The sequence below is a fragment of the Podarcis cretensis genome (assembly GCF_951804945.1).
Source record: "Podarcis cretensis genome assembly, chromosome: 2".
Classification (NCBI taxonomy): domain Eukaryota; kingdom Metazoa; phylum Chordata; class Lepidosauria; order Squamata; family Lacertidae; genus Podarcis; species Podarcis cretensis.
The window spans coordinates 60,961,564-60,975,700 of NC_137171.1; the positions used below are offsets into that span (position 1 = coordinate 60,961,564).

At 41.9% G+C, this 14,137-nt stretch overlaps 1 protein-coding gene across 10 annotated transcripts; it reads left to right on the top strand.

Moving 5' to 3' along the window:
* Nucleotides 1-87: 87 nt before the first annotated feature.
* LOC307211195 (neuropeptide Y receptor type 6-like) lies at nt 88-13,831 on the top strand. Of its 10 annotated transcripts, none has more exons than XM_079967626.1 (7): nt 88-922; nt 1,300-2,160; nt 3,692-3,800; nt 5,944-6,833; nt 8,412-8,467; nt 10,759-10,871; nt 12,518-13,831. In XM_079967626.1, exon 7 carries the CDS (start codon nt 12,562-12,564, stop codon nt 13,645-13,647), a length of 1,086 nt encoding a protein of 361 aa, XP_079823752.1. In that variant the 5' UTR covers nt 88-922; nt 1,300-2,160; nt 3,692-3,800; nt 5,944-6,833; nt 8,412-8,467; nt 10,759-10,871; nt 12,518-12,561; the 3' UTR covers nt 13,648-13,831. The 10 variants fall into 10 exon arrangements, with proteins under 10 accessions (XP_079823752.1, XP_079823755.1, XP_079823754.1 ...); XM_079967629.1 differs by having other exon boundaries at nt 6,732-6,833; XM_079967628.1 differs by lacking the exon at nt 5,944-6,833.
* Nucleotides 13,832-14,137: the final 306 nt, after the last annotated feature.

Sequence of the window (14,137 nt, forward strand, 5' to 3'; positions counted from 1 at the left end):
CAGCTCTGAGAGCCAATCGGGAGGGGTTCTTTGTTTTGAGGTTGTTGTTTTTTTACCCCCACAAGGTTTTGCCGGGGAAGGGGGAGCTTTTTAAAAGTAAGCTGCTGAAAAGGCCCGTGAGTGACGTCCCAAAGCACCTATCGCGTTCCGATCTTAAGACGGCCTCGTGCCGAAGGGGAAGCAGGGAAGAGAGAGAAGCCGCGTGCTAATACGGCGGCGTTCAAAGCCAACAGCCAATGGGCATTCCCGCTTGCTATCGCGCGCTTTCCATCTGGGGCCTCTGCCGGTTGGGGGCGGGTAGAGAGCGCAGAACTGGTTTGAAAAGCCGAGCGAGTGCAACTAACGACGCCTCGTTCTCGGCATCGAAGAGGCGAGGTTATAACGGTGCCGTTGAAGCGAATGCACCGGGTTCCGAATAATAGCTTTCTCCACCACACGCATCCACAGAGGGAGGCACAAAGGTCGTGCCGGGTACAGGTTTCCACGTGGAAATCTGTTCGTTTCTGACGGCGCTTCTGCTAGCTGCTGGCGTATGTCTATGCGTGTCCTCACACGTACACACACCGCGTGTGCGGTGCAAACAGGTTTTCGCTGAAACTTAAGTTAATAAAGAAGAGCCTGCTACGTCAGGCCCACCCGGTCCAGCAAACTGTTCTCAACAGTGGCTGAACCAGTTGCCCGTGGGAAACCTGCAGCAAGCAGGATTCGAGCACAAGAGCACTTGCCCCTATTTCCAGCAACAAGCATTACTGCCTCCCGTCATGGAGACAAGAGCATAGGCACCGTAGCTAGTCACCATGGATAGTCTTCTAATCGCCTATTAAAGCCATTCAAATTGATGATCATCACTGCCTCCAACCTCTCCCTAGGAAGGCTGCCTTTGTCCTGGAGCGTCTTAATATACTGTAATGCCTAAAGTTAGGTAAAGGTAAAGGTACCCCTGCCCGTACGGGCCAGTCTTGACAGACTCTGGGGTTGTGCGCCCATCTCACTTAAGAGGCCAGGGGCCAGCGCTGTCCGGAGACACTTCCGGGTCACGTGGCCAGCGTGACATTGCTGCTCTGGCGAGCCAGAGCCGCACACGGAAACGCCGTTTACCTTCCCGCTGGTAAGCGGTCCCTATTTATCTACTTGCACCCGGGGGTGCTTTCGAACTGCTAGGTTGGCAGGCGCTGGGACCGAGCAGCGGGAGCGCACCCCGCCGCGGGGATTCGAACCGCCGACCTTTCGATCGGCAAGCCCTAGGCGCTGAGGCTTTTACCCACAGCGCCACCCACGTCCCTTAATGCCTAAAGTTAGATGTGTCCAATCTGCCAGATAACTGCAAGTGCACAAACACAGCAGTAGGATTAAAACCTATGTGACTGCTCTGGGGATTTCAGAGCACTGAGGATGACAAAAAGCCTGCCTGGGTGTCAGTAAAATTTACGTAAACCTAAAGCAGCCCTTTACACTGTATTACACCTTGCTGTTTAAAAGGATCCTGGGATGTCATGGATTGATTGATTGATCGATTGATCGCTTACATCCTCCCAACCAATTCCATCCCTAGAGTTTAGACTCTAGGGCTGAAAGGAAGCCAGCAGCAGTCTTATTTGGTTCCTGGCAGCTTAACTCCCAGTTACAGCTGTTGCAACAGCGAAGCTTGTGCAAAGCTCTCTGCAGTCAACATTCCATGGTAGCATGATGACAGTGTTCATTTGCAGCCTTCAGCTGCTTTGGGGTGGATCTGGAGTGTATTTTTTAAAAACTCCCCTCCCCATGCCCTGGATTCCCCCACTCTACAGGAATGCAAGGAGAACCTGTCCTCATTTGGGTGCCCAGTGGATCACTAAACACATCCCACTGTATGAGAGGAGTAATGTTTCAGCTCTGTCCAAAATGATAAAAATAGCCCGTGACAATATAATGCTAATGACTGAACAATTTAGCATCATCAGCAAACTTGGCCACCTCACTGCTGCTCACTCTACCCCTAGATCGTTTATGAACAAGTTAAAAAGTACAGTTCTCAATACCGATCCTTGAGGGACTCCACTTTTTACTCTCCATTCAGAGAACTATCCATTTATTCCTATTCTTCTTGCATCCTAACTAATTCCTGATCCACAAGAGGACCACTCTTATTCTTTAACTCCTAAACTTACTTAGGAGTCTTTGGTGAGTCTTCTACAGTTTGGCACACCTTATGGAAACACGGGTGGCGCTGTGGGTAAAACCTCAGCGCCTAGGACTTGCCGATCGTATGGTCAGCGGTTCGAATCCCCGCGGCGGGGTGAGCTCCTGTCGTTCGGTCCCAGCTCCTGCCCACCTAGCAGTTTGAAAGCACCCTTAAGTGCAAGTAGATAAATAGGTACCGCTTTATAGCGGGAAGGTAAACGGCGTTTCCGTGTGCTGCGCTGGTGCAGGCTCGCCAGAGCAGCTTCGTCACGCTGGCCACGTGACCCGGAAGTGTCCTCGGACACCGCTGGCCCCTGGCCTCTTAAGCGAGATGGGCGCGCAACCCCAGAGTCGGTCACAACTGGCCCGTACAGGCAGGGGTACCTTTACCTTTACCTTTATGGAAACACCACATCCTGTAAATGCACAAATATTTGAAAAACATTTTTCATAAGTTTGTTATAAGAAAATGTTCAGAAGTATATATGGTATTTTGATGTTTATCTCTCACTGATTTACTGGTTAGCCATAGATCTCATGAAAATATCTTCCTGACTGAGGTTTAGAGTTTGTAAGTTTGAACCATTGATGTTAAGTTGTGGGCTGATTTTATACACAAACACACACATACAACTTTAATTGCTGGGGGTTTGGGGGTGGGGGAAAGAAACCTTTAAAAATAAATGTACGTAGGTTTGCAATTATACATACTACCATCTTTTCTTTTTCTTTTCTTTTTTTTAAAAAAGAGCCTGTCAGACATTAAAAAAAAATCACAATACCATTTTGCAGCCACATGGTGGCAGAGCAGTATAAAATATTCGTATGATCAGTATGCGTTCATGAAGATGGATCAAAGATGTAACCAGCTTTTAGTAGTAGAACTGGAACACTTCACTTTTTTTAATTCCCGCTTGTGCCGGGGGTATGTCAGAAAGAATTTCTAACAGTATTTTATGTCACACACATAAATGATTGCAACACAACTCTGCATCACAACTGGAATCCACCATACAATCTGGTACTATATTCCCAGCAATACCAGTGTTTTTGCACAGTCTCCAATGAGGCATTTGTGTGACAATATTTCTCAATAGAAATGGATAAACTGCATGGGTAAGTCGCTTGGAGACTATAGGTGACTATTGCTGAATTACAACTTATTACCAAACTGAAAACTATGGAGAGACCTGGTCTGAATAGAGATATTGGACTCTTGTCTCATTACACATGCTAAAGCTAGTTTTGGTCATCTGCATACTATCCCTTCCTTTTACCTGTAGGACTAATTGCAGTCGTTAACAGTCAACAGGTTTACCATATCCATTGAGCCAATCACCCATCTCCTACTACCCTTCTGAGAAATACCCCACCCCACCCTCCCACTATATATAAGGGTCTGGTGACTTCTGCTTCAGTGTATCTGAAGAAGTGTGCATGCACATGAAAGCTTATACCAGAACAAACTTACTTGGTCTATAAAGTGCCACTGGACAATTTTTTATTATTTTTATTTTTATTTTGACCTCAGATTCCGCTTGTCAATTCAGGATGGCAAAGTTTCTGTATCAATAGGATTTCCTGCCTCGTTTTCCCAAAATGTCCTGGGGCAGGCACAAGGAAGTACAAGAAAAATGCAGGTACAAAACAGTACATTATAAATACTTCAAAAATGCAGTATCTTCATATTCCTGAGTACTGTAAAGTTAGATACACAAAATAACTGATAAATGTGCATTTATTTTACCAAAAACAATAAACCCCACATAGAGATTGAATGGAATCTCAAACCAGCCTGTGTGTGTGTGTGTGTGTGTGATGCTGCAGGATACCCCAAGGGACTAGGGTCACAGCTATAGGAGATAAGCCTTATCCAAAGTACTCACCAAAACAGGCAGGGTTTCAGATGCAGCACAGTCCAAACAAACCCAGGTTAAGCACAGAGTATCAATCTAAGTCCATACATGAGCCAGAGACAGATATAGGCAACACTCCAAGATCAATATCACAGGGAGTTCAGACAAGGTACACCAAAAGAAAAGCAACTAAGAACCAAATATCGTATGATGCTTTCAAGACTCAACAATGAGGTCTTACATACTCTGACCTAAACCACACCCTAAGCACACTGAAGGCACATCAGAGGTTGCTTACTCATGAGCAAGCCCCACCTCACCCTCACTCACAATTAGACTGACAACTCTGGGTTCGGATCCAAAACATTTGGTGCCGGCCAACTTCCATCCTGACAACTCCAGGAGTTCTTCATCAGGTTTCAACCCAGAGGACTCCTCAAGGGGATCTTCAACACTGGGTTATGGGAGGGGGTTGCCTGCTCTTCAGGGTCCTTGACCTGTGATGTATCTTGTTCATCGTCTGAGGACTCAGTGTCTGGTACTAGGTCAGGGCTAGGCATGACAATGAGCATGTTGGCCCATATAGTCTGCCTTCAACCTTCATAAGCATTTAGTCAATGAACTGTAATTGAGTTGTTTGGATAGTCTTTAAATTCCTTTGAAGAGAAGGCACAAATTGTTGTTGCTGCTGTTGCTGCTGCTGCTGCTGCTGCTCTTCAGGCAATTATCTCAAAACGGAAAATAAATTCATCTTAATCTGAGGTGTAAAAATAGCTTTGCGCAGTGGCAGTATCGTAGCCAATGAGGTTAATCCGAGGCGCGATTATTGCTAATTGAAAACTTTTCCCAATACCCCGCCATGACGACTTGAAAAATCTGAGGTGTAAAAATAATATAATGTAGGAGACAGTCAGATCTGCATTGTTGCGCCATGAGGCAAGAACACTGTCGGCCCTACCATTTGGTCAAGTGAGGCAGTTGCTTCTGGTTGCAGATGCAGGGGGGCAGCAGGAACTCCTACAGCCCCCTCCCCCAGCCATTCTCCATTGTTGAAGATCAGAGCCTGTCAGGCATCTCCTAAACTAGTCTGCTGCCCTCAGGTGGATTTGAGGGTATGGTCCTGTTGTTAGTGCTAAAGTAATATTCAACTGCCCATCCAGTCAGTTTCTGTACATGAAATGATGAGTAAGAAGGTGACATTTTGTCAGACAGTAAAGTATATTGTTCTGGGCCTGGCTACTAATGTTGACAGAACTATGGGCAGGGCCTCTCCCACAGATCATGTCACAAGATGGAAAGTGAAAGGAATGCCCAATCCTACATTGCAAACAGTGACTAAGGGGGTCCTGCCTACCTCGATTGTCTACGCTTTGCTTCTTTCCCCACACTACCACCTCCACTGCCACTTCCTAGGATATGAGAGCCCAGAGGAAGCAGTAGCAGATACTGAGCTCTGTGCACCTTCTGTTCCTCTCAGAGCTACAGGAGACTAAGATCTAGCGGATGCACCTGCAGTGTAATTCATAAACATCTCTACCAATGACACAGGCCGATTCAAGACATTTTGCTGCCTGAGATGGAACAGTAAAAGAACCCCAGGCAAAGTACATAGCACACAAAGACTGAGGATTATTGACTTTTCTGTTTTTCTGGGAAATAGTAGGCAGAGGTAACCCTAAGGAACCTCTCATTTAGCAACTGTCTATGCTGAGAGGAGGGTGTCTGGGAAATGACACTAAATGAGGCCTGATCTTATCCAGGCCAGAGTCTAAGTGCTAGATAACCATCAATTGTTTTAATGGTGGATGGTATGAATAAACTGAACATTAGATAAAAAGAGTCAAGAATAGATTTCTGTTGACAGAATAAATCTCTAGCTGGCCCCTGAATGTTATTGGAGATAATGGTGTGTTTTTCTGTCCTCTAGAACAAAGTTATTGAATGGGAGGATCAGAGTAAAGGATGAATACCCACACACTTTAGCTAAACTTTAGCCAACTAAGAAGTTTGGTGCTGAAGAGAAACCATATTGCATGGTTCAAGTCTGATTAAGTTTTATATTGTTACTGCCTTTAATCTGGGCATTCCATTATCAGTTGTTACATGAAGAGGAAATGGAAAATCAGGACCATACTGCTGATGTTTCCTGCTTTATGAAAGACAAATTCACCTTTGCTATACTGTCTTTGGGTTCCACTTGGCATGGATTCTATTTAGCAAGACTTTATCTGCAATATGCTCTTAATTCTTTCTTATCAGATTATAGTGATTATAAAGTTAGCTCCCTAATGAAGCGTGGCTATGGCCCCATTCAGCAATTTATCTGTGTTTACCCAGTGCTAAAGGCTCGTTGGATGTCGCTTTTACTCACCAATTAAAAATGCCAAGGATATTCAAATAACCCAAACATAATTCTGCTATTCATTAACCTTTTTTGCAAACAGACTTAATATGGGGGGGAGGCATTTTAGTGCTATTTTTGTTAGTAGTCCCATAAATGCTAAGAATTGCATATCAAGATTAATTACTTATTTAAACAACCATAAGGTCCTGGTCTAACTATATTGACTGGTAGCCAAGTTACTCCTTTGGAAAACTGAATATAGGTGACAACCATCACTGATCAGCAAATATTCACAGGACAATAAGAATGTAAGAAAGAGCCCTTCTGGACCAACCCAACGACCCATCTAGCACAACATCCTGTTTTCACAGTGACCTGATCAAGGATGCAGCCCAACAACAGCACTACCACCCACAAAAACTGGTGATCTTTATATATATAAATTATTCCCCAGATGCAGTTTTGGGTTGCAGGTAAGTTCCAAAGCTGAAGGCTACTTCCCCCAATGCCATATTCATTCTTAAATAAAGAATGAGATGCTGCTGAATATAAGAGGCAGGGGCAAAACATTTAATCCCATCTCTGTAGACTATGCAATGTAGAAGTCCACTCATGTATCCTTTCCCTAACCCTTCCTAGCTTTTCAGTACCATCTGTACCCTAAGGTTGGAGAGGAAGTGATAAGTACAGTGGTACCTCGGGTTACAGACGCTTCAGGTTACAGACACTTCAGGTTACAGACTCCGCTAACCCAGAAATAGTACCTCGGGTTAAGAACTTTGCTTCAGGATGATAACAGAAATCTCGTGGCGACAGTGGGAGGCCCCATTAGCTAAAGTAGTACCTCAGGTTAAGAACAGTTTCAGGTTAAGAACGGACCTCCAGAACGAATTAAGTTCTTAACCCGAGGTACCACTGTACCTCACACATATCTACAGGGGGAAAGGACACAACTATGCTTCCTTTCATTATGTCCATGATGAGAAGTATACATTAAAATATTTAACATTGTATAGCAGCACCCTCTGCTCATAGGGCCATTAGGTGTGGTAAACATAAAATAAATGACGAATCCTATTTTGGTGTCAGTCCCTTCTATATGTAATATACATAATACATATGCGTAAGAAATATGCCTAGCTTCCCATTTCAAACTGTACAATTTTAATAACATCAATGAGATCTAATATCACAACTAATGCAATAACTGAGCTGTGCAATCTCAGCCTGTCCATGAACTCAATCTACTCTTGCCCCTCCCCCGTACCTTCAATACCCAAATAGTGATGTTTACTGACATTACAGGGTTGTTGTAGAATTACCGAGAATTGTTTGTGAAGCAATCTTGCTATACTGTATATGTCCTAAGTTTTACTAGCTTGTCTCTTGAATATTAGTGTCTGTGATTCTAGACAGCAAAACAGTCACTGCATATATACCACACTGCTCAAAAAACAGTGGCAAAAATCCCAGTTAATTTGAACAGCTTACACATAACAATAAAAAGCTTACAGTGGAAGAACAACCATGGTTTTAATTGTGCACCGCCAATGTCTCAGAAGAATAAAAGCCCAATCTCTCATCAACACAGTATATTGTATATTCCTCATATTTTAACACTGCCACATTTTACAATGGACCAATAAGCCAAATGTAAATATTTACACATGTGAAATCCAGCATGGATTTTTTTTTAAGTAAGCAAACGTTCTGTGGAATAGATAACTGCAAATCAGGTTGCAAGATAATGCCTGAAAAAAACATTAATAGAAAAAGTGGTCCCCATGACTACTGGCCTCTCCTACTCGCTGCCTCCTTATTGGTTTCTCTCCAGAGCTTGCCTTACTTCTTAGTTTCTCTCTCAGAGCAGTGGCTCTTGACTGTGGTGATTTCAGTTCTCGGAAGGAAAAGCTCAGAGCATCAGTTTGCTTCAGAAGACCGTGAACCAAATGGGCTTTCATTTGGTTGCAGTTAAAAGGGTCAAAATACCTCTGATTTCTTTCCAAGCAAAATGTATGTCGACTGATTTTGTCAATATTTAATATGAAAAGGGAAAGAAGACTGGTCAAAGCAAGGGAGAGGAAGTGTTGTGTGGATTTTCCAAAAGGTAAGAAGTTGGGGCATTCATAAGACTGTTATTTTTTCTTTTACTTGCCTTGTGGACCCTGGCCAGGATCCAATCCTCCTGTGTGTGAGTGGCTACTGCTGGGAAGGCGAGGTGAAAAAGTCCCGATACACAAGTGGGGCTTTATGTTCAGCACCATTTTGGATCCTTGTAATTGATCCCAGTCTTATACAGATGTGTAGTTTGAAGTATCTTCCCTCCCCACTCCGATGTCTAGAATTTAAGATTACATATTACTTCATTTGAAATCTTACATTGGTCATTTTGGGGAGGTGATATCTGATCCTAAATAATTATGAGTTCAACTTTAGAAAGCAATTGTCCATGAGAATGAAAATGAATTGATTGCCCGAATTTTATGTTCATGTGATGTAATAACTCTATTTTAACAGCTGCTTGAATTAAAGCTGGGTGGCAAATAACTTTTTCTCTTGTATCAAAATAAAAAACATTGTCCATGTGAATCTTTATGGAAAGGAATCATTCATTAATGCTATATTTATGAGGAATACTCTGTGTATTCCACATACAGAATACTTGACAGTAGACACCGCAGTATGTAATCATCCTTGGTATGAACATAGAATGTTGGTTTCTATCATCAGTTTTCATAAAACTAAAATGGAAATAATAATACTGATTGCATAATGCATTGTGTGAAGAGAGACAATGTTCCTCACCTTTGATTAGAGATTGAAAAAGTGCTTCTCTCCTCCCTACATTGTTTGGATCAGGTATCTTCAACCTTTTCAGTCCCAGGAGCCACTTCTAACCCAAACATGCATCTGGGGATCTGTTTCTTAATTTTTTAATATATTGTAAAAGTGGTAGTGATTCTGTTGCAACCATTATTGGATCAGGCTGCAACCCACTAGTAGGTCCTGACCCACCAGTTGACGACCCTTTGCACATCCCTGATACAGTTTTACACCTTAGTTTTCGGTACACATGTCATCAGAAAATTCTACTGCTTTTGGTTTTTCACTCTCAGTTCCTTCTTCTACTGAGTTCTGTGGTTCTGGGACTGCATACTTGGGGAATTGCTTATTCCTGAGGAATCTTGGTAAAGTTCCATTCTAGCATTACTTTGAAGTAAATAAATAGTTTCAGTATTGTAGCTCCTGGCCACACTCCTACAATGTGGGTTGGGAACATATAAGGTGTTATACGCCACCTCTCTCCATAACACACACACACTGTCTCTCACTAACACATACATTTTTATTTTTCAGAGTTCCTATTATATACCAAAAAGTAATAAAATGATATATATGCAAGGTAAAAAAATAAAATAAAGGCAGAAGCTAGAAATAGAGCATGTAAAAATATTTTTAAAAAATTAAAGTAACAACTGATATGATGGAAGCAGCATTGTAAAGAAATCTTAATTACATGACTTCTGGCATAATGAATAAAAGTAATAAAGGAAAACCAGATATCACAATTTTATTATTGAGAAAGTATTTCTATTTCCATTTTGTTATGTTTGCTGGGCTTTGTAGATACCTCTCCCCAACAAAAGCCACTGTCTGTTTAATATGTGAATTTTCTTGCATGTCATAAATTTGAATGTGCTTGGTAACACTGAAACTCAGGTACAAAATACCAGCTTAAAACACAGACTGGCCTTTCCCCCCCTTCTTAATTCAGATTTAAGCTGGTTTGAATGAAAACACATCAAAAAACAGTATTTCATAAGAAACATGATATATAGGGATTGTAGCTAATATTGTGTCTATGCCACTTCCCAAGCTAGTAGCGGATTCCAAGCTAGCACACTGGATGCAGAGTAAACAGGACTGTGTACACAGCCTCAGCTAAAAACAAAGCACCCACCTGCAGAAAGTCTTTGGTTTAACACCTGGCAGGTGATAACTTGGTTTACAGTACAGCAGCTGCACCTCTGCATTCACGCAGTGGAGGAGATCCTGGTTTCATCCCTTCCCTTTTACCCCCTAACTATCCACGGTTTATGTGTTAACAGTCTCATCCACCTTTTAAGAGTTCTTTTGTGTCGTATATTCCAACCCTAAAGTCAAAGATTATTGCTCTCCAGCTCTGCCTAATTGTGCTCACCCACACTTTTAAGAGAAAAGTGCTGTGAAGAAAAATCCTAGAAGCAGTACAGCCATTAAAAAGTACGGAGGCAATTCAAAGGCCCACATCTGACTAAATGGAATTTACTCCATGAAAGCTTATGTGACCATAAAAAAAAACATTACAGATAAGAATGACTGTCTGTTTAATTTGTGTTTCCTCTTAAATTTATACAGCTTGCAGCTTCCTCATCTTGGCTTTACCTTGTAACAGCAGGATACTCATTGACAGAGGCAAAGACTCATTGATCCTGGCTTACATTTCAGTGTGACTTCATTAATGGACCACAGTGAGTTATATTTTGGCAATTCAGAGGGAATGTCGGTGTATCAAGGCTCTGGAGACTCTGAAAAGTTTTGCTTTAACAGTGAAAGATGGGCAAATGAGAATTTATTGGGCTGCGTTCCTCCTTAGGTTTGGTAGCACAACCTCACATTGTCAAGAAACGTGCTGAAGCCTAAATCCAAAACAATGAGCCAACACACTGAGCTGAGTTTTTGCCTGAATATACGTGGGGCTTCTGGAGGGAGAAGAGAAATCTCTAGACCACACTTTTCCCAGAAATTTTCCTGTGCTAGCCAGGTGTTATCTGCCTACATATTGCACTTGCAGGCCTCCAACATCCGCTGTACTTAGATGCTGACCCCTTTGTCCATCCATTCTCACTTCTGAAACTTAACTTTAAAAGTGATAATTTGATAGGTGTCTTTATGTGTCCATACTAATTACCTGGAGAAACACTCTCTCCCTGGCACCTCTCATCCCTGATCTGGTAAGGCCAGCTGTAATTGATAAAGTATTGTTGTATCAATATGGCTTGATATTGAATTATGGTTTTAATGCTTTTATTGAATCTTATGGTTGAAATGTGCATGTCGTAAACCACCCTGAGATCTTAATTGACAAAGGGCAGTTAGTAGGTAAATAATGCCAATGAACTCACTAGCCACATTAAGCATCACATCATTCATCTACAGGACCTTTTTAGGATTTAGCACTTGGAAGTGCAAGACAGCATATGAATATGAAACCCCTTTGCAAAATGTCAGGGTGGCATGCACTGTAAGAAACTGGATTTTTATTTTTATTTTGCATTTAAAGAACAAGAGTTAGAATTTTGCACTCTAAATGATCTGAATAGAAAAACAATTATATGGGTTAAACAAATAAGCATCAAAGATCTTCATTTGTGTACTTTATTCTGATTGGTGTGTGTGTGTGCGTGTGTAGAATACAGATATTGCTGTTAGGCACTGAGACAACAGGGAGGCAGCAGTATGGCACTGAGTTGCAATCCTAAACATACACACTAGAAAGTAGGTCACATTGATTCTTAACGCACTTACTTCTAGTAAACATGCTTAGAATTGGACTGTTGAGATCTGATTCAGCCGTTCCAGCACATATGCAGGGATGATTATCCCTTCAATGTCAGGAACACTCCCATACACACACACACACACACACACACACACACACACACCTGTTGCCTGCGCAAAGCTGTCAACAACAGTAAAGTAAATCCGGTGTATCAGCTCACAAGGAGCTCAGTGTATGAACTGGAACTAAACACCACTTTATCTAGGGCAACTGATAGGATGTAGGTTCAGTCTTTAAGTCTATGAGTTTAAAGACAGCAGTGTCATTTTTCAAAATCCAAGTTTGCAGTTTGGGAGAAGAACAAGAAATTATCCCCCAAAAGGTTAATCTCAACAGTGTGTAATTGAGTGCATGTCCACTCCCAACACATGTATGTTCAAAATTCATCCAAGGTCATATATCACCAGGAAATGGTTCTCAAAGGGTTTGTTTTTCTTGAAGTATTCCTGCTGCTGAGACGCTCCAAAAAAGCAATTAAATGAAGCAAAGGATGTTGGAAAAGTGTGTGTGTGTGGTGGTGGGGACTTTCAATCTAAATTATGTTTGTGATTTCAGGGGTGTTTCATGAAGGATAAAACAAAAACATTCAAGAGCCTGGCATGGATCCGTCTGCTGCAAACAGCAGTAAGTTGCAGCTTTCACACTTTGAATCCTGCTTGCCGTCTATTCCTGCAATCTTCTTGCTCATCACAGCTTACGCTGTAGTCATGCTGGTGGGGCTCCTTGGCAACCTTTGCCTAATTATTATCATCAGGAAACAGAAAGAAAGCCAGAATGTCACCAACATTTTGATCGCCAACCTCTCCCTATCTGACATCTTCGTTTGTGTCATGTGCATCCCTTTCACTGTTGCGTACACTTTGATGGATTACTGGGTGTTTGGAGAAGCCATGTGTAAAATATCTAATTTTGTACAAAGTATGTCTGTCACTGCCTCTACATTCTCACTTGTGTTAATTGCTGTCGAGAGGTATCAGTTAATAGTAAACCCGCGAGGTTGGAAGCCTAGAATTTCACATGCATTTTGGGGAATTATCTTCATTTGGGCCTTTTCTATAATACTGTCGACTCCTTTTTTTTTATTCCACCAAGTCACCGATGACCCCTTTAGAAACCTTTCTTCCCACAGTGATATTTATATGAACAAAGTTGTCTGCGTCGAGGTATGGCCATCCGTTGAGGAGAGGCGTAGCTTTACCACAACAATGTTAGTTTTCCAGTACTTCTTACCACTAGGGTTTATTTTCGTCTGTTACATGAAGATATTTGTGTGCCTTCAGAAGAGGCAAGGTAAAGTGGATAAGATAAGGGAGAATGAGGTCAGACTAAATGAGAGTAAAAGGATTAATATTATGTTGATTTCAATTATTGCAACCTTTGGGGCATGTTGGTTACCACTGTACATATTTAACGTTGTGTTTGACTGGAACCACGAGGTCCTGATCAACTGCCACCATAATGTGGTCTTTACTTTGTGTCACTTGGTAGCCATGATTTCGACGTGTGTCAATCCAATATTCTATGGATTCCTCAACAAGAATTTTCAGAAAGATTTGGCTAGTCTGCTTCACAATTTCAAATGCTATGAATCTCAAGGGTTGTTTGAGAACATCGCCCTTTCAACTCTGAACACCGATGTGTCAAAGGGATCATTTAAGCTGAACAACATGCCTTCGAATATCTGAAATGGGCAACCTTTGAATCATTTACATGTCTTTGTCATGAATTACTGTACTGCCAAGTTACTCTTATATGGAAGTGTGGCCTTCTGGCTCTTGTCAGCAAAGTCCTGTTCTCAAAGTGAAATCAAAAGCCTACCTGAATATTAATGTATCATTCAAATGAATAAAACAAATTGGATTAATAATATTAATTAACACCCCCATATTTATTAAAGACCTTTACAGGAGCTTCCAATGTTGCAGTGCTAGAAAACTGGAAATGTGGGAAGGAAAATCTGGAAAAGGAGATACCGCTTGGATTGGAAGATGATGCAATATCCTGTGTGGGCTGTACCACCTGCATTTTCCTCATGGTTCTCCTGGTCTGCCTGAATCAGTACTTCTGACAAAGGCCCCTTGACTACCTTAACATAATACCAATCATTAGTATCTTAAGCAACTGACTCTTATTGTCTGAATTCAACAGATAATCTCCTTCTAAGAATTCCTTATG